Source organism: Eucyclogobius newberryi, unplaced genomic scaffold, assembly GCF_026437365.1.
Source record: "Eucyclogobius newberryi isolate DKJ021-1_F unplaced genomic scaffold, fEucNew1.0.hap1 SCAF_10, whole genome shotgun sequence".
NCBI classification, from domain to species: Eukaryota; Metazoa; Chordata; class Actinopteri; order Gobiiformes; family Gobiidae; genus Eucyclogobius; species Eucyclogobius newberryi.
In genome coordinates, this window is record NW_027315724.1 from 14,759,113 (window position 1) to 14,782,227 (window position 23,115).

Below are 23,115 nucleotides of genomic sequence, written 5' to 3' on the forward strand. Positions count from 1 at the left end.
TGGGATGGGCAGGTAACCCTCTGTGAATTCTAGGGTTCCTAACTATTGTCCAACCACACGCAGATGGAAAAAAGGAATTGCTTATGAACTGAAAACCACTTTCATTATTAGGATTTTAAGTTGATGTGTAAATATTAAGAGATGAAGATTCTCTAAAATATATACAGTATATATATATTAAAAAAAATAATTTTAAGTAAAAGCAGACCAAACTGTTCATTTACATTGATGTGTAACATTGTTTTTATATAAAGAAGAGCTTTATACGCATTGTGCTATTGTCACTAATTGAATACTTTTGCTGAAGGAAAAGTATGAATTGTACTGAGTTATGAGGATGCCTTAAAGACTTTTGGTTTTGACCTGTCATGCCCGGATTGCAACCGTACCAGCTATGAGGACAGAGCTGAGACGAGTTCAGATCGTGCAGAGCCAAGTGCATTTTATTTAGTGATTATTTACAAAAACAATATATACTAGAAAATCTGCAATGGCTGAAGCCATTGCTGGAGTGTCTGCCTCTCTGTCTGTGCGCCATCACAAAAAACTAATACTTTTGACAATTCTGCAAAAAGTGCAAGTTGTTCAAATGTCAAAAGTAATAGCACACGTACTACTGCGAAAGGGATCGTAATGAGGTATAACATGTTGAAATCGATTGAAGCGTTGAGTTGAAACTGGCTTCATGGAAAATAAGAAATACAAGAACATTTAGTACCTGCGTGACATCACGCAGACACTCAAAAATACAGCATTTGTTAGTGTGGCACGACGAGGGTGTTGCAGGCAATTTTACATTAATATTTAACTAAAGGGGTAGATTTAACAACACCAACAACGCCACCTGGGATAGGCCCAGGACCGAAATTAAAAGTGAAGGACACACGGGTTCGTTATTGGCAGACACTTGGTTCAGTTTAGATATATTTTAATTGTCTTTTCGGTTAACCAGTTAAATATACATTCAGGTCAACTCGCATCCACACTCACGGAGCCTGCCACGCCAGATGCAGGACCGCCACATCAGACAGTACCATTACAGGAAAATAAAACAAAGAAGAAGAAAGAGACAAGACCAGACTAAAGACGAGACAATTCACAGGTCGTCCTCAGTGCCGCCGCTCCACGCAACAGCTTCCGTGATCTCCCATTAACTATTGAAAGTTTCGTTAGTATAACGGCCTCTTTTATGTGGGAGCTAAGCGAACGGCAACACGTACCACTTGCCTGGCGCACCACGCCTCAATCCACAGGCTTTACGCCAGACAGTCGGGGCATATGACAGCGGAACCGACCAAACGTGGATGAGAACGTGACCGACAGCGGGGCATAGGCCACCAGACACACGCAGGAGCGTTACACCAGCGAGACGTTGCAGAGGTGAGGGCCTAGGAGCGACGGCACTAAAGAAGCCAAATTAGGTTTAAAATTGAAATTAAAATACTTCATTATCAGTCATCATACCTGAGGCCGACGGGAGCCCAACCCGGAAGTGACAGCAGTGTCAAAGGCCAGAGAGCGAGAGCTAGCGGGAGCACCCTTTTATAGGAGCCCCCTGGCGGTAGAAAATGGCAGGCGCGCCCTGCCACATTAGCATGTTCACACACAGCACCAACCACATGAGTGTTGTTGTTGTTGTTGTTTTATGGCGGTTGGCATCCGAGTGTTGCATTACCGCCAGACTTTATTCCTCAGACGTTTCGTAGTCCTCAGACTCTGTCGTAGTCCGTAAAAGTACTCCTCCCATTGCTTTGGCGTACAAAGCCCATGAGGTCATGATGTGTTTTTGTGACTAGAATAGTTGTCGTGTCAGAGACCAACCGGCCTTATTCCAGGGAGACTCCTCCTCACCTTCCTCGCCCTCTTTGACGCTCGGTTAGAAGTCCTTCTTCCATCACTTTGGCGTTTCTAGGCCCACGAAGTCCAAGCGCGTTAGGACATGCTGCGACCAGGCACCTTTTATAGGCCACTGGGCTTAATTGGACCATTTAAATCCGAGGACCAGGTAAGTCGCACAAGCTAAAAAATGCATAATTGAAAAAAAAACAAGACATACTGCAAGTATGAAAATCGTTTGTGTGAAAATGACAATATCACATAAGGCGCTCCGGAATATAAGTATAAATCGCACCCCGGCCAAAACTATGAAAAGCGTGACTTATAGTTCGGAAAATACGGTACTTAATTTTAATACAAAAATATATTCTTTGTCTAATTTACCGTGCACATTTTAATCCTTAATACATCTTAAAACAGTTAACACCCCTCCTATTTTCCCACAAGGTTCTCCCGGGCTCCCTGGGGACTCTTTTGGCCGGCACACCTGAAATGGCGGACACATGAGGTAAGTTAAAATTTCAATTGTGTCACACTGATCAGTTACATTCATATTCTCTTTTGTTGCAGGTAGCCTCACAAAACTAAACTTCTCAATAAATCCTATAAACCATTTACTTGTTTCCTGATGTGGCCATATCGCATTTTGGGCCGCCCTTAGATCTGAGCCCGCGTTCTCATTGGCCATTCATGCCGGTCGCCATTCATAAAAATGCCCTCCTGATTGTTACGCTCCCTCTGGCCTCTCGCATTGTGCCCGCCCACCGGCGTCACACTTCCGCGTTCCTCCAGCGCCTCACGGCAGGTAAGCGGAGCTCTGTCTCCCTCCTAAATTTTGTGGACTGTCTTCTAATCTTAGACTCCTTTTTGTTAGCACGGACAGTCACCTGTAACCACAGATGCTGGTCACTCACTACCGCAAGCTTAGGTAAGCGCCCCTCATGTTAAGATCCGCGATCGTCTGACGCGCTTAGGCTCTCGTGTTTTATAGGCTTTGACGCAGCTGTTCGCTCTCGCCTCTCCCTCATCGGAGCTCTAAGTCGCGCTCCGAAGTGTAAGTATGCCTGGGTCAGTGGCAAACTAGTGTTAACAACCAAATTTAGTGTTTGATTCCTCCTGTGTATGTAGGCTTTGCCGCTCCGCCTTGCCGCCGCCGTTCCGCTTTGCCGCTGCCGCTCCGCTTTGCCGCCGCCGTTCCGCTTTGCCGCCGCCGTTCCGCTTTGCCGCCGCCGCTCCGCTTTGCCGCCGCCGCTTTGCCGCCGCCGCTCCGCTTTGCCGCCGCCGCTCCGCTTTGCTGCCGCCGCCGCTCCGCTTTGCTGCCGCCGCCGCTCCGCTTTGCTGCCGCCGCCGCTCCGCTTTGCTGCCGCCGCCGTTCCGCTTTGCTGCTGCCGTTCCGCATTGCCGCCCGCTTGGCCGCGCTGCCGCTTTGCCGCTGCGCTCGGAGTAACCCGCTTTGCGCAGACTAACATCCTCCTGGCCGGACTGAGGCGCAGGCTGGCGCTTGATTGTGCTCTCCGTGGTCTGTACCAGCTCTGCGCTGGGTGTGTCGCGCTAACGCGCATGGGCGCGATATAGACATTTTTCTGCTGCTCTACCTGCATATCCCTTTGCCGTGCCTACACTGGACGCTTTTAATACATTTTTCTGTGTTATTGGGGCTGATGGTCTGACACCGTGGTGGATTCCCCTGGTGGTGGTTCCCGCGTTTTGGTTTGTGGTGCACTGTTTTGTTTTGGCGTTTTCTTATTAGGTTACTGCCCCATTTGTTTTACCTCCACGGCTAAGCCTCAGCCCCCCTCCAACGGTCTTACTGAGTTTATTCATGTTTGCGTGTGAGTGGTGTTGAGTGGTAGCATTTTAGCTTTTAGATTACATTGTTTAAAAATATTGTCTTGCTTAAAATGTGTTTTAAATTGTTAGCATTATCTATTTAAATAATAAACATGTTGTAATTTATGGAACTGTCTCTGTCTCATCAGTAATCCTTATCTGCGTGCCTTACTAATTTTCCCCAGTTTAAATTGGGGTGGTGTTGTTGGACAACCTACCATTCAAACAATATCAAAACACTCGTACTGCCACATTTTCATTCTTGTAGTAAGCCAATGGACTGCTACATTACATGACCATTGAGAAGATTCTGAAGCACATGGACAGACATTGAGGGAAAGAGTAAGGCACATTAGGATCTGTTCTCATGTGAAGCTGGTCGTTCACTTGTGAATGTCCAAATGGAATATAGTCCTCGCAGAGAGAAAATGAGGGCTATGATGGCAAAATAACTTGCATATATAGTAAACTGTAGAAAAGAAAGAAGCTGGATTAATAACGGTTCAATAGATATGTTCTTGAGATCACTAGTTTATATAAAAATGACACTATTTCAGACTCACCTGTGGAATGATGCTTAAACCCGAGCCAACAACCACTGACACGAGGACTGTCTGCAAAACCAAAGCCACAAAAGTGTTCACTCCAAACACTAATGCGTATCTTTCCATTGAAAGACCAGCAGCAATCTGAAACCTTTAACGAAAGCCTTGATTATTCTCTACTGCAGCCTGTGTGCAGTGTGATGCATGCTATAACTCAATACCAGTGGCGGGCCGTGGGTCTGGGGCTTGGGCCTTCAATAAGGTCATTCACAGTCCCAGCCGAATTAATCTGCCTCTTATTGCCATCATAAGATAAGATATTCCTTTATTGTCCCACATGGGGAAATTTCATTGGTGCAACGCAGGAAGGTAGAGGTACATATTACCATCATTATGATGCCATGGCTCTAGACACTACATTTAGACAGAAACGCAGTTTAACCAGGTGTTGCCTCACCTTGTCCGTGCCGATGTCCGTGTGTTCTCCGGTCGTTCTCCACGCGTTCATGCCGATGTCCAAACTTTGAAAATGAGGAACAAATCCGCCTGTAACAGGCTTTGCAGCGTCGGCGTCGGACAACCTCTCCAATGTCAAACTTTTCTTAAAGTTTGTCTTGAGAAAGGCGTTATAATTATATCCCTGAACAAACCGATTATCTTTTCCTCCTTCCACCATTGTGGGTCGAAAAAACAGCTTAGTACACAGATTAATGTGTCTGCCAAATTACATTTCTTCGTTCTGAGTTTCTGCATAGTCCCATCCATAGGACCTGGCTCTCAATATTGGTGATCCAATCAAAAGACCTGCACGTGCTACACCTTCTAGATGGCTCCTGTGTAACAGCAGCAGACGTACAAGAGCCAACTCTGAAGCTGATTGGTTGACACATTTTCATTTCCATTCACTTTTAGCTACAAGCACCAGCACTGTTGAGGTCTGAAGGCCTCGGCAGCTTTTAGACCCCTGGCAACACATGATGGCTGAATATGATTGGATAAAATATCTAACATAAAGCCCAGCCCTCTGAATCTCAACCTGGGGCAGAAGCAGTGCAACAAAGAGGAAAGCCATGAAATGAAGAGTATAACTCTTACTTTGTGGAATAATAAATATTTGTGGGTAAATATATTTTTTAATTATATTCTGATTATGTTTAGGCTAGCAGAGAAGGTCTTGCTGGTCCTGACGGCCCACCACTGCTCAATACTTACATGGCTATTGTTATCAGCAGCATGTAGAGACACTTGAAGACCACATATCCTGCGTAGCACACCCAGATGTTACCTATAAAAGTCAGGAGGAAGAGGGAGGCCGCCGCCAGTCCAGAGAATCCACCCAGGGCCAGCTCTCCCCAGTGCTCCCATGTCACCTCAATGAAGCTGACACTGTACACTGTGGCTGCACCTGGGCCAGTGAGATTTATGAACAATGTCTATAATACAAAACAAATATTACGGTGTGTATGTCTTACTTAATAGGGTTGAGATAGCCTCCACTCCGCCATTGTAGATGCTTGAGTTCTGGGAGGGCTCAACATGTTCCCATAGCACCTGAAATAATGATTTGGAAGTTACAAGTAATGTGAAAATCACCAGTGGCTTTTAAATGCTGAATTGCCAGTTTTCTTAATTTATCCAGTTAATTAGGATTTTTAGATGTGTATTCACAATTGCCTTTATTGATGCTAAGCCACAAATATCAGGCACTCAACAAATTGAAAAGCTTCTTGAAACATAATTAAAGGTGCACTGCGTAACCTTTCTGGCAGAGCATCTGCTGGTCACCATGGAGGTATCATTGTTTTACCTGGAATATCCAGCATCTACATTATGTATATGACAGCACTGAGACTGCTCTTGTCAAGGTGACAAATGACTGAGTGCTGCTTTTGACACTGTCGATCATGGGATCCTCTTACAGAGACTAGAGGACTGGGTGCACCTCACTGGCACTGCACTAAATTGGTTAAAGCCCAAACATTGGTAACATTTTCTCAGATGCCCCTGACCTGTGGGGTGCCCCAAGGATTAATCCTGGGACCTCTACATGCTGCCATTCAGGTCAGTTAATATGCAGCGAAAATGTGTCCTATCACAATTATGCAGACGACACTCTCACTCTATGTTTCACTGTCGGCAGGTGAATATGGACCAGTGACCTGTCACCCTAACCCACAGATCAGTTTGTGGATGCAAAACAACTTTCTCCAGCTGAACTCAGACAAGACTGAAATCATTGTCTTTGGCCCACAGAAACAAAGAGAACGTGTTAGCATTCACCTCCAGAGTCTCACAGTTAGAATCAAGTTAGAAATCTGGGAGTAATAATGAACTCGGACTGGAAATTTAACAGCCATGTCAAATCAATAACATCAGCAGCTTTTTACCATCTAAGAAACAATGCCAAAATAAAAAAATATATTGTCCAAACCAGATTTGGAGAGACTTATCCATGCGTGTGTCTCCAGTAGATTAGACTGCTGTAACGGCCTGCTCACTGGCCTCTCCAAACGAGCTGTAAAACAGCTGCAGTACATCCAGAACGCTGCTGCTCGGGTCCTGACTAGAACCAGGAAGTACCATCACATTAGTCCTGTTCTCAGGTCTCTGCACTGGCTCCTGTGGCTCAGAGAATAGACTTTAAAGCAGCTCTGCTTGTGTACAAGTCTCTCCATGGCCTAGCACCAAAGTACATCTCGGACTCTGAGGACCTCAGGGACCAGCCTCCTGCTGGTGCCCAGAGTCAGGTCTAAACATGGACCGGCCTCCTGCTGGTGCCCAGAGTCAGGTCTAAACATGGACCGGCCTCCTGCTGGTGCCCAGAGTCAGGTCTAAACATGGACCAGCCTCCTGCTGGTGCCCAGAGTCAGGTCTAAACATGGACCAGCCTCCTGCTGGTGCCCAGAGTCAGGACTAAACATGGACCAGCCTCCTGCTGGTGCCAGAGTCAGGACTAAACATGGACCAGCCTCCTGCTGGTGCCCAGAGTCAGGTCTAAACATGGACCAGCCTCCTGCTGGTGCCCAGAGTCAGGACTAAACATGGACCGGCCTCCTGCTGGTGCCCAGAGTCAGGTCTAAACATGGACCAGCCTCCTGCTGGTGCCCAGAGTCAGGTCTAAACATGGACCAGCCTCCTGCTGGTGCCCGGAGTCAGGACTGAACATGGACCAGCCTCCTGCTGGTGCCCGGAGTCAGGACTGAACATGGACCAGCCCCCTGCTGGTGCCCAGAGTCAGGACTGAACATGGACCAGCCCCCTGCTGGTGCCCAGAGTCAGGACTGAACATGGACCGGCCTCCTGCTGGTGCCCAGAGTCAGGTCTAAACATGGACCAGCCTCCTGCTGGTGCCCAGAGTCAGGACTAAACATGGGGAATCTGTGTATCAGTTTTATGAAACTAAAATGTATTATACCATCCAAAAGAGATAAGGAGCAGAAAAGCTATGCAGTGCACCTCTAACATATATTTACATTTAGTTTAATCCACTTACCTGCACGAAGTTGACCGTCTGGAAATAACCACAGGTAGCCATAGCCCACCAAAGGGACCAACAGAAAAGTTGTCTAGAAGAGTAACACTCGACCAAATCTTTCTTCAATAGACAAAGTGCTTCAGTGGAGATGGTTTTTTCCACTTCTTCACCTCTTATTTCTCCAGCAGACCCCCCATCTCTGTCCTCACTTCCATTTTCTGGAGCATCAGTTTTTTTAGGATGAAAGAACAAGCTCTTTTTTGGCATTGGCAGAAGGCTTGATGCAACCATGGCCACAGAAGTAAGGACCATAGTGAACACCAAGATATTGTTGAATGACATCAGGTCGAAACTGACCAGGAGCTGCCCCAGGACTGCACCAACTGTGTACCCCAAAAGTTGCACGCTGCGGATGTAAGACGTGGCCTTCTTATACTTTTCCACTTCTATGACGCTGCAAGTAAAGAAAAACATGCTCAAATTCAAGCATACCACAGAATATTTATTGTTTTGCCTATTGTTAGCTAATTAGAAATATTAAAACAAAATTAAACTCTTTTTCTAGTGAGGGTGGGGACTGAAGCTCTTGTGGTCTCCATGGAGATGTTACTACTTTGCCAAGAATGTATTATTGTATGATATTAAACTCTGCTTGTATGTATTCTGCAACAAGAAAAACATTAATTCTGACTGAGTGGGGTCACCTCTCCACAGATCTTACATGCAACCAGGCAGGGACGTGCATTCAGGGGCGGCAGGGGAGGCAGGGCCTCGCCTGTCAATCTTGGAAAAATATATAAAAAAGTTAATATTTTGTCATCTGGTATGTATTATAAACCCACTTTCCGTTTGAATCCAATATCGACAATTATGTCAAATAAGAATGTCAAAATGTTCAGATGCCGTTCAGATACAGGGGGAGGCTGAAGCTGCTCAGCCTCTGGAGCACACACACACTCCACAAACTGAGCTGGTGCAATGCAAATGATGTGTCACTCTCTCTCCCTCTGTTTATAACAAAACACCCTGATGATGTGCTCAGTGCTTCCATATTCTCGATAATGTGTATAATGTATTTCTGAAGCATGTTTTCGGCTCACAGATTCATTATAAAACCGCAATAAAAGTTCACTCAGGGGAGGCTGCATTAAATGCGCCGCATGGACGCGCATGCTCCTGAGCCCGGCCGTGTGTGGACAGGTTTCATTATCTTCTTATGTTATTATTGTGTTTGTAGAATCTTGACGATTACATTTCCAAGTTAAAACGTTTCACAAATCTGGATTTTTCAAGCAAAGCAAGAGGTTATAACTAAAGAAAGACCAACACCGGAGTTGTACAGGTTGTTTTAGACAGACCTATATATCTAAAAACAACGATTCCACTCATTGAACATAGTCTGATGGTGAGTGACCCGGCCTTAAACACAAGAAAAAGTGTGTTCGACTCCCATCCATCCATCCATTTTCTACCGCTTGTTCGACTCCCGCTTGACCCAAATTATTTTTGGTGCCTCACTCACCCTGAACCTTACCGCACGTCACTGCAACCAGGTAATTTTAACATTGTCTTTCACCACTCCTTCAGACATGATCTAGTTCTCTAAATTCTGTGGTCAATCCTTAACTTGCATGTCAAGGCAATTACATCATCTCTTACCTATTATCTGATCATCTGAAGAGGAAAACAAGATCCATCCAATTAGGATTAGTTCACTACAAATAATAAATCAGACAGAAACTAATAAAAATGTCCTGACATACACACCTGTAAATGTATGAAAAATATCCCACGTCACATGCTGTGACCACCCCGTAGGAGAACTGCGTGGCCTGCATGGTTGACACACTTTTGGTCCAGTAGAGCAACGCGGTTGTGACAAAAAGGGCAACGCTTTGGAAGAACACCACAGGCTTGTAACGCAGCCAATCCGTGAGCAGGAACACCGGCACCAGCACGCAGAGGTAGGAGTACGTCCACACCGGGAGAATCTCATTGTTTACCTGCCATAACCAGAGAGAGACAATTATTTCTTTAAAGGTGCACTATGTTTTTTTTGGGGACTATTTTAGTTTTTATTAGAACATAGAACAACCCAAAAAAAAACAGCGCAACAACCACTTGTATCCACGATCTTGTCCTTTCACCCACCTGAAGAGGGCAAGCCACCTTTTTCCGGTTGAGAACCACAGTCTCAGATTTGGAGGTGCTGATTCTCATCCCAGCCGCTTCACACTTGACTGCAAACCGTCCCAGTGCATGTTGCAGGTCCGGGTTTAATGGAACCATCAGGACAACATCGTCTGCAAACAGCAGAGATGGAATCCTGTGGTCCCCAAACCGGACACCCTCCGACCCCTGACTGCGCCTAGAAATTCTGTCCATAAAAATTATGAACAGAACCGGTGACAAAGGGCAGCCCTGGCGAAGTCCAACATGCACTGGGAACAGGTCTGACTTACTGCCGGCAATGCAAACACAGCTCCTGCTCCGGTCATACAGGGACCGGACAGCCCTGAGCAAAGGGCCCTGGACCCCGTACTCCCGGAGCACCCCCCAAAGGACACCCCGAGGGACACGGTCGAAAGCCTTCTCCAGATCCACAAAGCACATGTGGACTGGTTGGGCAAACTCCCATGAACCCTCGAGCACCCGATGGAGAGTATAGAGCTGGTCCAGTGTTTGGACAATTTGCCAGAATTTCTTTGGGGCCAACCAATAGTCCTCCTCCATGGCCTCCCCAAACTCCTCCCAACCCCGGGTTTTTTTCTGCAACAGCACAAGCTGCGGCCTGCCTGTCTAATTATTTGGTCAATAAATCTCATGATAAGCACTCTCTAAATAAAAAGGTATTATGATTTATATTATTATTATTGAATAAAAAGCATATATAGTATGGTATAGCGCCATTACCTGCTCTGTTGTTAAGTTCTTGTCTGGGCCGGTCAAGAAAGCTACAAGGAAAGGCTCCAGTGGCTTGACAGTGCTGAAAAATCCGTACAGGCACAACAGGGAAGTCGCATACCTCCAGTCTGACTTCCAACCTCTCCAACGCCTAACTAGTTCCATCTAAACAACAATTAGTCCTTTTCCTGTCTCAAACACATGAAGGTGCTTATTCAGCAGACTCTTACCTTCCGCCTTGTGTGAAATGCCATTAGTCAATCAACAACCAGTCTTGGTCATGGTTCAAAGTGTTGTAAGATTATTGAGTGACTGCGTAATACTATTAGTTCTTGTGTTTCTTTATTATCATAGCAACCCTGTGTTTCAGCACGTAGCAGTTTTCATCTTTTGCCCAATTTTTGTGTGTGTTGTCGGGACATCAAGATTATTCAGTCAATCGATAGTTGCGATAATTTAGATCATAATATAATCGTAAAACAAAAAAATAATAATCGTGACTATTTTAGAAGCAAAATTAAATGGTTTTAATTCAATCTATAGTTTAAAAAAATAAATCTAAATATAAAGTACTTTTTTATCTGGCTGTTTTGTCACATTTACTTCATTTTGTCATTCAGACATTTGAATTTCATAAAGTTGCGCAACCACAGGACCTCTGATGTGGTTTAAGTGACGTTCCCATGGGGTGGTGTGTGACAAGAAGAAGTCGCGGACACTGTTCTGTACTTTTCGAAGATGTTTAATACAGATAACAGCATCAGATAACAGGACAGCAGAAAACAGCGCCCGGGTCTCCGATGATCCTCTCTGGGCGCACCTCCCTTATATACTGAAGACGCACAAAGACCGATAAACAATATCTGACAGGTATGACCCTATCCATGTACCAACGGATTAGCCAATGAGAGAACAAGATGTAAAGGTATCCTTATTTGGGTAGCACCAGGGGAGAAGTTACAGGATGAGAACATGCGTGTGTGTGCCGATGTTCAGACCTATATCTCCTTTTTCGGCCTATCGCTTCGCCTGTTGCTTGCTCCTAGCAATAAATTACAACAGGCCTCAGTACTCCTAACAACGTGTAGAAGAGTTAAACAAACCGAGGGGGATAGATAGAACAGAATGTACAGTTTAGATACTTCACCTCATCCATTTCAGATTTCAGAGAACCACAGAAAGTGAAAGACAGCGCCCCAGACCACCAGTGCAAATGCAGACTTTGCTAACTTTGACACATTTGGGACCACTGCTGCCGCATCAGGTGGTTTCCCCCCTGCCCCTGCTTCATTTCAACCTACAAACACAGGTATAATGTGCAGTCTACTGTAGTGTCAAGAAACACCTTCAAATGAGCCGATTAGCTTACTCAAAGTTTGAACTGCAACAATTCATCAAATGAATTGACTAATCGACTTCTAAAATAATCATTAGTTGCAGACTACTTAAAGTAGAATATAATCTGTGCATTTTTTGAGATTATATTATGATGTTTGAGGTTATTTGTGAATTACATAGAACGGTCATCGTTTCCAACTTCCATATTCCTCATTTGTTCTTTCTTCCCTTTGTCTCCATGGCATGGGCTGGAGTGCCCTCTTCTGGAGGATGGTAATAGAATGAGCTGAGTTTATACATTTCAAACGTTGTCTCCCACTTCTAACAGCACATAGCCACTTGCTAATATACACTTATTACTGTATTTGTGTATCTGGATGCACAATTATGTTGAACCCAAATGACATGTCTTTGTTATTAATGAGGCGATAGATGATTTGGTAATCTTGGTAGTTTTGGATTAAATTTACCGAACAGTTGTTTGCTTGCAATTTAATTGGTTTGCATTTGTAGCAAATATATGAAATCCATGGACCAACTGTTCAATGTGAACTGTTTTGATTTGCAGCTTCTTTCGGCACAGCGTCCATGAGTATGCCATCTGGATTTGGAAACTCTGCTGGTTTCAACCTCCCAACCAGTTTTAGTGGGACTTTTCAACAAGTTTCCTGGTCAAGCTCCTTTTCCCCAGCCCCCAGCATACCCACAGCAACCCAATGGTAAGTGTCCGTCTGCCTACAGTATGTACTGTACCTGTAGAAGAAACATGTTTATTTGTTGTTATTTTTCAAGTAGACTGTTTAGACATTTCCTTTTTTCTTTTATTTTCAGGTGGATACCCTCGGCCTCGGTCAAGCAAAGCCTGTGATGACTCCATTTGGGCAGACAATGGCTGGACCTATGATTTCTAGTAATCCATTCCTTGTACTTACCCTAAATGTGCAGGACAATAAAGGATTACTTAAACATGCGTTAAGAAATTTGACTACAGTAAATGATAATGAAATAAAATTTTGATTGAAACTGGGTGTAAATCAGGACTAAAACTGAACCAAACCAAGTCTATATTAGAATTAAAGTTTGCTCTATTTAAGACCATCCATCTTCTTCTGCTTATCTGGGGCTGGGTTGCAGGGGCATCAGTCTAAGCAGGGATTCCCAGACTTCCCTCTCCCTTGACACTTCCTCCAACTCCTCTAGAGGGATCCCGAGGCGTTCCCAGGCCAGCTGAGAGACATCCCCAAGGTGTCCTGGGTCTTCCTCGGGGCCTCTTCCCAGTGGGACATGCCCGAAACACCTCAATATGGAGGTGCCCAGGGGGCATCCGGAACAGATGCCCGAGCCACCTCAGCTGGCTCTCCTCGACGTGGAGGCGCGGCGGCTCTACTCCGAGCTCCTCCCGTGTGACTGAGCTCCTCACCCTATCTCTAAAGGGGCGCCCAGCCACACGGTGGAGGAAACTCATTTAGACCGGTTGTACATGCAAGCTTGTTTTTTCGGTCATTACCCAAAGCTCATGACCATAGGTGAGGGTAGGAATGTAGATTGACCTGTAAATCGCAAGCATTGTCTTTCGACTCAGCTCCTTTTTTACCACAACGGTCCGATGCAGCGACTGCATCACTGCAGCCGCTGCACCGATCCGCCTGTCGATCTCACGCTCCATCCTTCCCTCACTCGTGAACAAGACCCCAAGATACTTGAACTTCTCCACTTGGGGCAAGGACTCCCCACCCACCTGAAGAGGGCAAGCCACCTTTTTTCCGGTCGAGAACCATGGCCTCGGATTTGGAGGTGCTGATTCTCATCCCAGCTGCTTCACCCTCGGCTGCAAACCGTCCCAGTGCATAATGCAGGTGCGAGAGCCTTTCTTTCTTTCTTTTTTTCTTTCTTTATTTGACAGTGACAATGCAATCATACAGTTATATACAAAGCTTGTAGCCGATGCGATGCATACAAAGTTTATAACAGGTGCTAATTTTCGACTCTTGTCCCTGGTTGGGCTTATCTACACTTTTTACAGAAATAAAAGGCATTAAAACACATTTCCATTTAAAAAAAAAAAATCTGCTCATTCTTCCTCACTCATACATTTTCACTCATGCACGTTCACTCTTGCATTATCACTCATGCACTTTCATAACACTTACAGGTGGGTACAGTTTTGATAATCTTTCAGCCAGAACTTAAGTTTGGAGGTGAACATTTGTATCCCTCTTTACTGGGGAGGCTAAGGAGTGTGATCCCTCTGTAGTTGGAACACACTCTCCGGCCCCCCTTCTTGAACAGAGAGACCACAACCCTGGTCTGTCAGTCCCGAGGCACTGTCCCCGACCGCCACGCGATGCTGCAGAGATGTGTCAGCCAGACAGTCCTAAAACATCCAGAGACTTTAGGTACTCAGGGCAGATCTCATCTCAGCCCTGCCACCGAAGAGTTTGCCACCAACCTCAGTGACTTCAGCTTGTGTGATGAACGAGTCAGCCTCTGAGTCCTCAGTCTCTGCTTCGCGTCTTGGACACTCGGGTGAAGAGAGGGGCAGAGCTGTCGACCGATCACCACCTGGTGGTGAGTTGGATCTGCTGGCGTAGGAAGAAGCCGGACAGACTTGGCAGGCCCAAGCGCATTGTGAGAGTCTGTTTGGAACGTCTTGCAGGGCCCTCCGTCAGCAGGGTCTTCAACTCACACCTCCGGGAGAGCTTCTCCCAGATCCCGGGGGAGGCTGGGGACATTGACTCCGAGTGGACCGTGTTCTCGACCTCCATTGTCAGTGTGACTGCTCGGAGCTGTGGTCGCAAGGTCTCAGGTGCCTGTCGTGGCGGCAACCCCCTGCTTGTAGGACTCCTGAGGCCTTTGACAGGTATCGGCGGGCCAGGCGTGCTGTCGCAGAGGCAAAAACCTGGGGATGGGAGGAATTTGGGGAGGCCATGGAGGAGGACTATCGATCTTCCCCAAAGAAATTCTGGCAAACCGTTCGGCGCCCAAGGAGGGGGAAGTAGTTCTTCACCAACAGTTTATGGTGCGGGTGGAGACCTGCTGACCTCGACTGGGGATGTTGTCGGACGGTGGAAGGAATACTTTGAGGACCAGATAGTGGGAACTAGGTTTTTTACTTCCTAGTTATGCTCAGTACTTTCTTGGTACATGTTTTAATACTTTTTATGCCATCCCACAAGTTACACATAAGCCTTGTTTTATTTGTTGTTAAAATGCACATATTTTGCATTATGTTTTTTTATTGTGATCTGTTATTGTATTGAATTAAACTCAATGTTTAAAGCTGTGCTCACAAAAAGACTGCTCATTATAAAGTTGAAAGCTGTGAGAGCTGCTTTGGGAAGGGCAGGTGACCCTCTTCTTTTTGAATTCTTGGGTTCCGAACTATTGTCCAACTACACTCAGGTGGGAAATAAGGAATTGCTTATGAACTGAAAACCACTTTCATTATAGGATTATTAATGTGTAAGTATTAAGAGATGAAGATTCTCTTTAATATATACAGTACTATTGTGCTATTGTCAATAATTGTATACTTTTGCTAAAGAAAAACATGAATTCTTACTGAGTTATAGAGGATACCTTAAGATCTAAGAGTAGCAGTATGGCCTGCAGGCGGGCTCTACCACTGATCAGACTTGCTATTGGCTGAGAGTGACGTAAACCAGTCTTAAAAGTGCTTCCCTTCTTACCTTTTGTCCTCTGAACTCTCACTCTGACTTCCGGTCTCCCGTGTTTACGCAGCTCACGCCACTCTCAGTACTGGCTGCCATGGGCCTGCACTTTCTGCTGCGACGCGCTCGCTGTGTGCCGCCCGTTATGCCGGCTATCGGGCGTGTTATTGTTTGGCGTCTGTCCAGTCCTCCGTCGCACTTGTCCAGCTACAACTGCAGATCTGAGCCATGGAGCTAGTGTGCACTGTTGCCGTTTTGCCTTGCTTTGTCTTGTCTTGCTTGCTGATTTCTGAACTGTTGTGTGAATGACATGAGCGTCTAACAATGAACTGTGCTTAACTTATTCCAACTGTAATGTCCATCCAGAAACGAACTTAATGACAATGTGAATAAATAAACATGTATTTTTGCTAACTTCAAGTCTCCTGCCTATCAGCAACGAACCTACGTGCTGGTCCTGGGCCAACTCCCAGGTGGCGTTGTTGACTTTTATAAACATTAGATGGTTTAGTCTGGTTTAGCCACTATGGACAAGAGGGGCTGAGCAAACGACCCTTGGAATACCACATTAGGATCTGTTCTCATGTGAAGCTGGTCGTTCACTTGTGAATGTCCAAATGGAATATAGTCCTCGCAGAGAGAAAATAAGGGCTATGATGGCAAAATAACTTGCATATATAGTAAACTGTAGAAAACAAAGAAGCTGGATTAATTCAATAGATATGTTCTTGAGATCACGAGTTAATAAATAAAAATTACACTATTGCAGACTCACCTGTCGAATGATGCTTAAACCCGAGCCAACAACCACTGACACGAGGACTGTCTGCAAAACCAAAGCCACATAAGTGTTCACTCCAAACACTAATGCGTATCTTTCCATTGAAAGACCAGCAGCAATCTGAAACCTTTAACGAAAGCCTTGCTTATTCTCTACCGCAGCCTGTGTGCAGTGATGCATGCTATAACTCAATACTTACATGGCTATTGTTATCAGCAGCATGTAGAGACACTTGAAGACCACATATCCTGCGTAGCACACCCAGATGTTACCTATAAAAGTCATGAGGAAGAGGGAGGCCGCCGCCAGTCCAGAGAATCCACCCAGGGCCAGCTCTCCCCAGTGCTCCCATGTCACCTCAATGAAGCTGACACTGTACACTGTGGCTGCACCTGTGCCAGTGAGATTTATGAACAATGTCTATAATACAAAACAAATATTACGGTGTGTATGTCTTACTTAATAGGGTTGAGATAGCCTCCACTCCGCCATTGTAGATGCTTGAGTTCTGGGAGGGCTCAACATGTTCCCATAGCACCTGAAATAATGATTTGGAAGTTACAAGTAATGTGAAAATCACCAGTGGCTTCCAAAATAAAATACTCCCATGAACTATGATCCAGTTAATTAATCAGTATTTTTTTTAATTTTAATTTTTAAATGTAATAGTTGATTAGTCCTACAAGTTATTCTCACGATTGCTTTTATTGATACTATGCCACAAAAACCAGGCACTCAAAACATTTAAAAGCTTCTTGAAACATAATTAAAGGTGCACTGCGTAACCTTTCTGGCAGAGCATCTGCTGGTCACCATGGAGGTATCATTGTTTTACCTGGAATATCCAGCATCTATATTATGTATATGACAGCACTGAGACTGCTCTTGTCAAGGTGACAAATGACTGAGTGCTGCTTTTGACACTGTCGATCATGGGATCCTCTTACAGAGACTAGAGGACTGGGTGCACCTCACTGGCACTGCACTAAATTGGTTAAAGCCCAAACATTGGTAACATTTTCTCAGATGCCCCTGACCTGTGGGGTGCCCCAAGGATTAATCCTGGGACCTCTACATGCTGCCATTCAGGTCAGTTAATATGCAGCGAAAATGTGTCCTATCACAATTATGCAGACGACACTCTCACTCTATGTTTCACTGTCGGCAGGTGAATATGGACCAGTGACCTGTCACCCTAACCCACAGATCAGTTTGTGGATGCAAAACAACTTTCTCCAGCTGAACTCAGACAAGACTGAAATCATTGTCTTTGGCCCACAGAAACAAAGAGAACGTGTTAGCATTCACCTCCAGAGTCTCACAGTTAGAATCAAGTTAGAAATCTGGGAGTAATAATGAACTCGGACTGGAAATTTAACAGCCATGTCAAATCAATAACATCAGCAGCTTTTTACCATCTAAGAAACAATGCCAAAATAAAAAAATATATTGTCCAAACCAGATTTGGAGAGACTTATCCATGCGTTTGTCTCCAGTAGATTAGACTGCTGTAACGGCCTGCTCACTGGCCTCTCCAAACGAGCTGTAAAACAGCTGCAGTACATCCAGAACGCTGCTGCTCGGGTCCTGACTAGAACCAGGAAGTACCATCACATTAGTCCTGTTCTCAGGTCTCTGCACTGGCTCCTGTGGCTCAGAGAATAGACTTTAAAGCAGCTCTGCTTGTGTACAAGTCTCTCCATGGCCTAGCACCAAAGTACATCTCGGACTCTGAGGACCTCAGGGACCAGCCTCCTGCTGGTGCCCAGAGTCAGGTCTAAACATGGACCGGCCTCCTGCTGGTGCCCAGAGTCAGGTCTAAACATGGACCGGCCTCCTGCTGGTGCCCAGAGTCAGGTCTAAACATGGACCAGCCTCCTGCTGGTGCCCAGAGTCAGGTCTAAACATGGACCAGCCTCCTGCTGGTGCCCAGAGTCAGGACTAAACATGGACCAGCCTCCTGCTGGTGCCAGAGTCAGGACTAAACATGGACCAGCCTCCTGCTGGTGCCCAGAGTCAGGTCTAAACATGGACCAGCCTCCTGCTGGTGCCCAGAGTCAGGACTAAACATGGACCGGCCTCCTGCTGGTGCCCAGAGTCAGGTCTAAACATGGACCAGCCTCCTGCTGGTGCCCAGAGTCAGGTCTAAACATGGACCAGCCTCCTGCTGGTGCCCGGAGTCAGGACTGAACATGGACCAGCCTCCTGCTGGTGCCCGGAGTCAGGACTGAACATGGACCAGCCCCCTGCTGGTGCCCAGAGTCAGGACTGAACATGGACCAGCCCCCTGCTGGTGCCCAGAGTCAGGACTGAACATGGACCGGCCTCCTGCTGGTGCCCAGAGTCAGGTCTAAACATGGACCAGCCTCCTGCTGGTGCCCAGAGTCAGGACTAAACATGGGGAATCTGTGTATCAGTTTTATGAAACTAAAATGTATTATACCATCCAAAAGAGATAAGGAGCAGAAAAGCTATGCAGTGCACCTCTAACATATATTTACATTTAGTTTAATCCACTTACCTGCACGAAGTTGACCGTCTGGAAATAACCACAGGTAGCCATAGCCCACCAAAGGGACCAACAGAAAAGTTGTCTAGAAGAGTAACACTCGACCAAATCTTTCTTCAATAGACAAAGTGCTTCAGTGGAGATGGTTTTTTCCACTTCTTCACCTCTTATTTCTCCAGCAGACCCCCCATCTCTGTCCTCACTTCCATTTTCTGGAGCATCAGTTTTTTTAGGATGAAAGAACAAGCTCTTTTTTGGCATTGGCAGAAGGCTTGATGCAACCATGGCCACAGAAGTAAGGACCATAGTGAACACCAAGATATTGTTGAATGACATCAGGTCGAAACTGACCAGGAGCTGCCCCAGGACTGCACCAACTGTGTACCCCAAAAGTTGCACGCTGCGGATGTAAGACGTGGCCTTCTTATACTTTTCCACTTCTATGACGCTGCAAGTAAAGAAAAACATGCTCAAATTCAAGCATACCACAGAATATTTATTGTTTTGCCTATTGTTAGCTAATTAGAAATATTAAAACAAAATTAAACTCTTTTTCTAGTGAGGGTGGGGACTGAAGCTCTTGTGGTCTCCATGGAGATGTTACTACTTTGCCAAGAATGTATTATTGTATGATATTAAACTCTGCTTGTATGTATTCTGCAACAAGAAAAACATTAATTCTGACTGAGTGGGGTCACCTCTCCACAGATCTTACATGCAACCAGGCAGGGACGTGCATTCAGGGGCGGCAGGGGAGGCAGGGCCTCGCCTGTCAATCTTGGAAAAATATATAAAAAAGTTAATATTTTGTCATCTGGTATGTATTATAAACCCACTTTCCGTTTGAATCCAATATCGACAATTATGTCAAATAAGAATGTCAAAATGTTCAGATGCCGTTCAGATACAGGGGGAGGCTGAAGCTGCTCAGCCTCTGGAGCACACACACACTCCACAAACTGAGCTGGTGCAATGCAAATGATGTGTCACTCTCTCTCCCTCTGTTTATAACAAAACACCCTGATGATGTGCTCAGTGCTTCCATATTCTCGATAATGTGTATAATGTATTTCTGAAGCATGTTTTCGGCTCACAGATTCATTATAAAACCGCAATAAAAGTTCACTCAGGGGAGGCTGCATTAAATGCGCCGCATGGACGCGCATGCTCCTGAGCCCGGCCGTGTGTGGACAGGTTTCATTATCTTCTTATGTTATTATTGTGTTTGTAGAATCTTGACGATTACATTTCCAAGTTAAAACGTTTCACAAATCTGGATTTTTCAAGCAAAGCAAGAGGTTATAACTAAAGAAAGACCAACACCGGAGTTGTACAGGTTGTTTTAGACAGACCTATATATCTAAAAACAACGATTCCACTCATTGAACATAGTCTGATGGTGAGTGACCCGGCCTTAAACACAAGAAAAAGTGTGTTCGACTCCCATCCATCCATCCATTTTCTACCGCTTGTTCGACTCCCGCTTGACCCAAATTATTTTTGGTGCCTCACTCACCCTGAACCTTACCGCACGTCACTGCAACCAGGTAATTTTAACATTGTCTTTCACCACTCCTTCAGACATGATCTAGTTCTCTAAATTCTGTGGTCAATCCTTAACTTGCATGTCAAGGCAATTACATCATCTCTTACCTATTATCTGATCATCTGAAGAGGAAAACAAGATCCATCCAATTAGGATTAGTTCACTACAAATAATAAATCAGACAGAAACTAATAAAAATGTCCTGACATACACACCTGTAAATGTATGAAAAATATCCCACGTCACATGCTGTGACCACCCCGTAGGAGAACTGCGTGGCCTGCATGGTTGACACACTTTTGGTCCAGTAGAGCAACGCGGTTGTGACAAAAAGGGCAACGCTTTGGAAGAACACCACAGGCTTGTAACGCAGCCAATCCGTGAGCAGGAACACCGGCACCAGCACGCAGAGGTAGGAGTACGTCCACACCGGGAGAATCTCATTGTTTACCTGCCATAACCAGAGAGAGACAATTATTTCTTTAAAGGTGCACTATGTTTTTTTTGGGGACTATTTTAGTTTTTATTAGAACATAGAACAACCCAAAAAAAAACAGCGCAACAACCACTTGTATCCACGATCTTGTCCTTTCACCCACCTGAAGAGGGCAAGCCACCTTTTTCCGGTTGAGAACCACAGTCTCAGATTTGGAGGTGCTGATTCTCATCCCAGCCGCTTCACACTTGACTGCAAACCGTCCCAGTGCATGTTGCAGGTCCGGGTTTAATGGAACCATCAGGACAACATCGTCTGCAAACAGCAGAGATGGAATCCTGTGGTCCCCAAACCGGACACCCTCCGACCCCTGACTGCGCCTAGAAATTCTGTCCATAAAAATTATGAACAGAACCGGTGACAAAGGGCAGCCCTGGCGAAGTCCAACATGCACTGGGAACAGGTCTGACTTACTGCCGGCAATGCAAACACAGCTCCTGCTCCGGTCATACAGGGACCGGACAGCCCTGAGCAAAGGGCCCTGGACCCCGTACTCCCGGAGCACCCCCCAAAGGACACCCCGAGGGACACGGTCGAAAGCCTTCTCCAGATCCACAAAGCACATGTGGACTGGTTGGGCAAACTCCCATGAACCCTCGAGCACCCGATGGAGAGTATAGAGCTGGTCCAGTGTTTGGACAATTTGCCAGAATTTCTTTGGGGCCAACCAATAGTCCTCCTCCATGGCCTCCCCAAACTCCTCCCAACCCCGGGTTTTTTTCTGCAACAGCACAAGCTGCGGCCTGCCTGTCTAATTATTTGGTCAATAAATCTCATGATAAGCACTCTCTAAATAAAAAGGTATTATGATTTATATTATTATTATTGAATAAAAAGCATATATAGTATGGTATAGCGCCATTACCTGCTCTGTTGTTAAGTTCTTGTCTGGGCCGGTCAAGAAAGCTACAAGGAAAGGCTCCAGTGGCTTGACAGTGCTGAAAAATCCGTACAGGCACAACAGGGAAGTCGCATACCTCCAGTCTGACTTCCAACCTCTCCAACGCCTAACTAGTTCCATCTAAACAACAATTAGTCCTTTTCCTGTCTCAAACACATGAAGGTGCTTATTCAGCAGACTCTTACCTTCCGCCTTGTGTGAAATGCCATTAGTCAATCAACAACCAGTCTTGGTCATGGTTCAAAGTGTTGTAAGATTATTGAGTGACTGCGTAATACTATTAGTTCTTGTGTTTCTTTATTATCATAGCAACCCTGTGTTTCAGCACGTAGCAGTTTTCATCTTTTGCCCAATTTTTGTGTGTGTTGTCGGGACATCAAGATTATTCAGTCAATCGATAGTTGCGATAATTTAGATCATAATATAATCGTAAAACAAAAAAATAATAATCGTGACTATTTTAGAAGCAAAATTAAATGGTTTTAATTCAATCTATAGTTTAAAAAAATAAATCTAAATATAAAGTACTTTTTTATCTGGCTGTTTTGTCACATTTACTTCATTTTGTCATTCAGACATTTGAATTTCATAAAGTTGCGCAACCACAGGACCTCTGATGTGGTTTAAGTGACGTTCCCATGGGGTGGTGTGTGACAAGAAGAAGTCGCGGACACTGTTCTGTACTTTTCGAAGATGTTTAATACAGATAACAGCATCAGATAACAGGACAGCAGAAAACAGCGCCCGGGTCTCCGATGATCCTCTCTGGGCGCACCTCCCTTATATACTGAAGACGCACAAAGACCGATAAACAATATCTGACAGGTATGACCCTATCCATGTACCAACGGATTAGCCAATGAGAGAACAAGATGTAAAGGTATCCTTATTTGGGTAGCACCAGGGGAGAAGTTACAGGATGAGAACATGCGTGTGTGTGCCGATGTTCAGACCTATATCTCCTTTTTCGGCCTATCGCTTCGCCTGTTGCTTGCTCCTAGCAATAAATTACAACAGGCCTCAGTACTCCTAACAACGTGTAGAAGAGTTAAACAAACCGAGGGGGATAGATAGAACAGAATGTACAGTTTAGATACTTCACCTCATCCATTTCAGATTTCAGAGAACCACAGAAAGTGAAAGACAGCGCCCCAGACCACCAGTGCAAATGCAGACTTTGCTAACTTTGACACATTTGGGACCACTGCTGCCGCATCAGGTGGTTTCCCCCCTGCCCCTGCTTCATTTCAACCTACAAACACAGGTATAATGTGCAGTCTACT

General features: G+C 45.3%; 2 protein-coding genes across 2 annotated transcripts; both read right to left on the reverse strand.

The window, feature by feature from the left end:
* Positions 1 to 3,965: 3,965 nt before the first annotated feature.
* On the reverse strand, positions 3,966 to 10,838 carry slc19a3a (solute carrier family 19 member 3a). The gene is made up of 7 exons (XM_072461563.1): positions 10,600 to 10,838; positions 9,454 to 9,689; positions 7,705 to 8,140; positions 5,684 to 5,762; positions 5,424 to 5,616; positions 4,230 to 4,362; positions 3,966 to 4,135 (listed from the first exon to the last, which is right to left on the reverse strand). Exons 1-7 carry the CDS (start codon positions 10,753 to 10,755, stop codon positions 4,019 to 4,021), a joined length of 1,350 nt encoding a protein of 449 aa, XP_072317664.1. The 5' UTR covers positions 10,756 to 10,838; the 3' UTR covers positions 3,966 to 4,018.
* Positions 10,839 to 16,167: 5,329 nt separating this feature from the next.
* On the reverse strand, positions 16,168 to 22,035 carry LOC140372596 (thiamine transporter 1-like). The gene is made up of 7 exons (XM_072459730.1): positions 21,797 to 22,035; positions 20,651 to 20,886; positions 18,902 to 19,337; positions 16,840 to 16,918; positions 16,580 to 16,772; positions 16,375 to 16,507; positions 16,168 to 16,284 (listed from the first exon to the last, which is right to left on the reverse strand). Exons 1-7 carry the CDS (start codon positions 21,950 to 21,952, stop codon positions 16,168 to 16,170), a joined length of 1,350 nt encoding a protein of 449 aa, XP_072315831.1. The 5' UTR covers positions 21,953 to 22,035.
* Between the last annotated feature and the right edge of the window lie 1,080 nt (positions 22,036 to 23,115).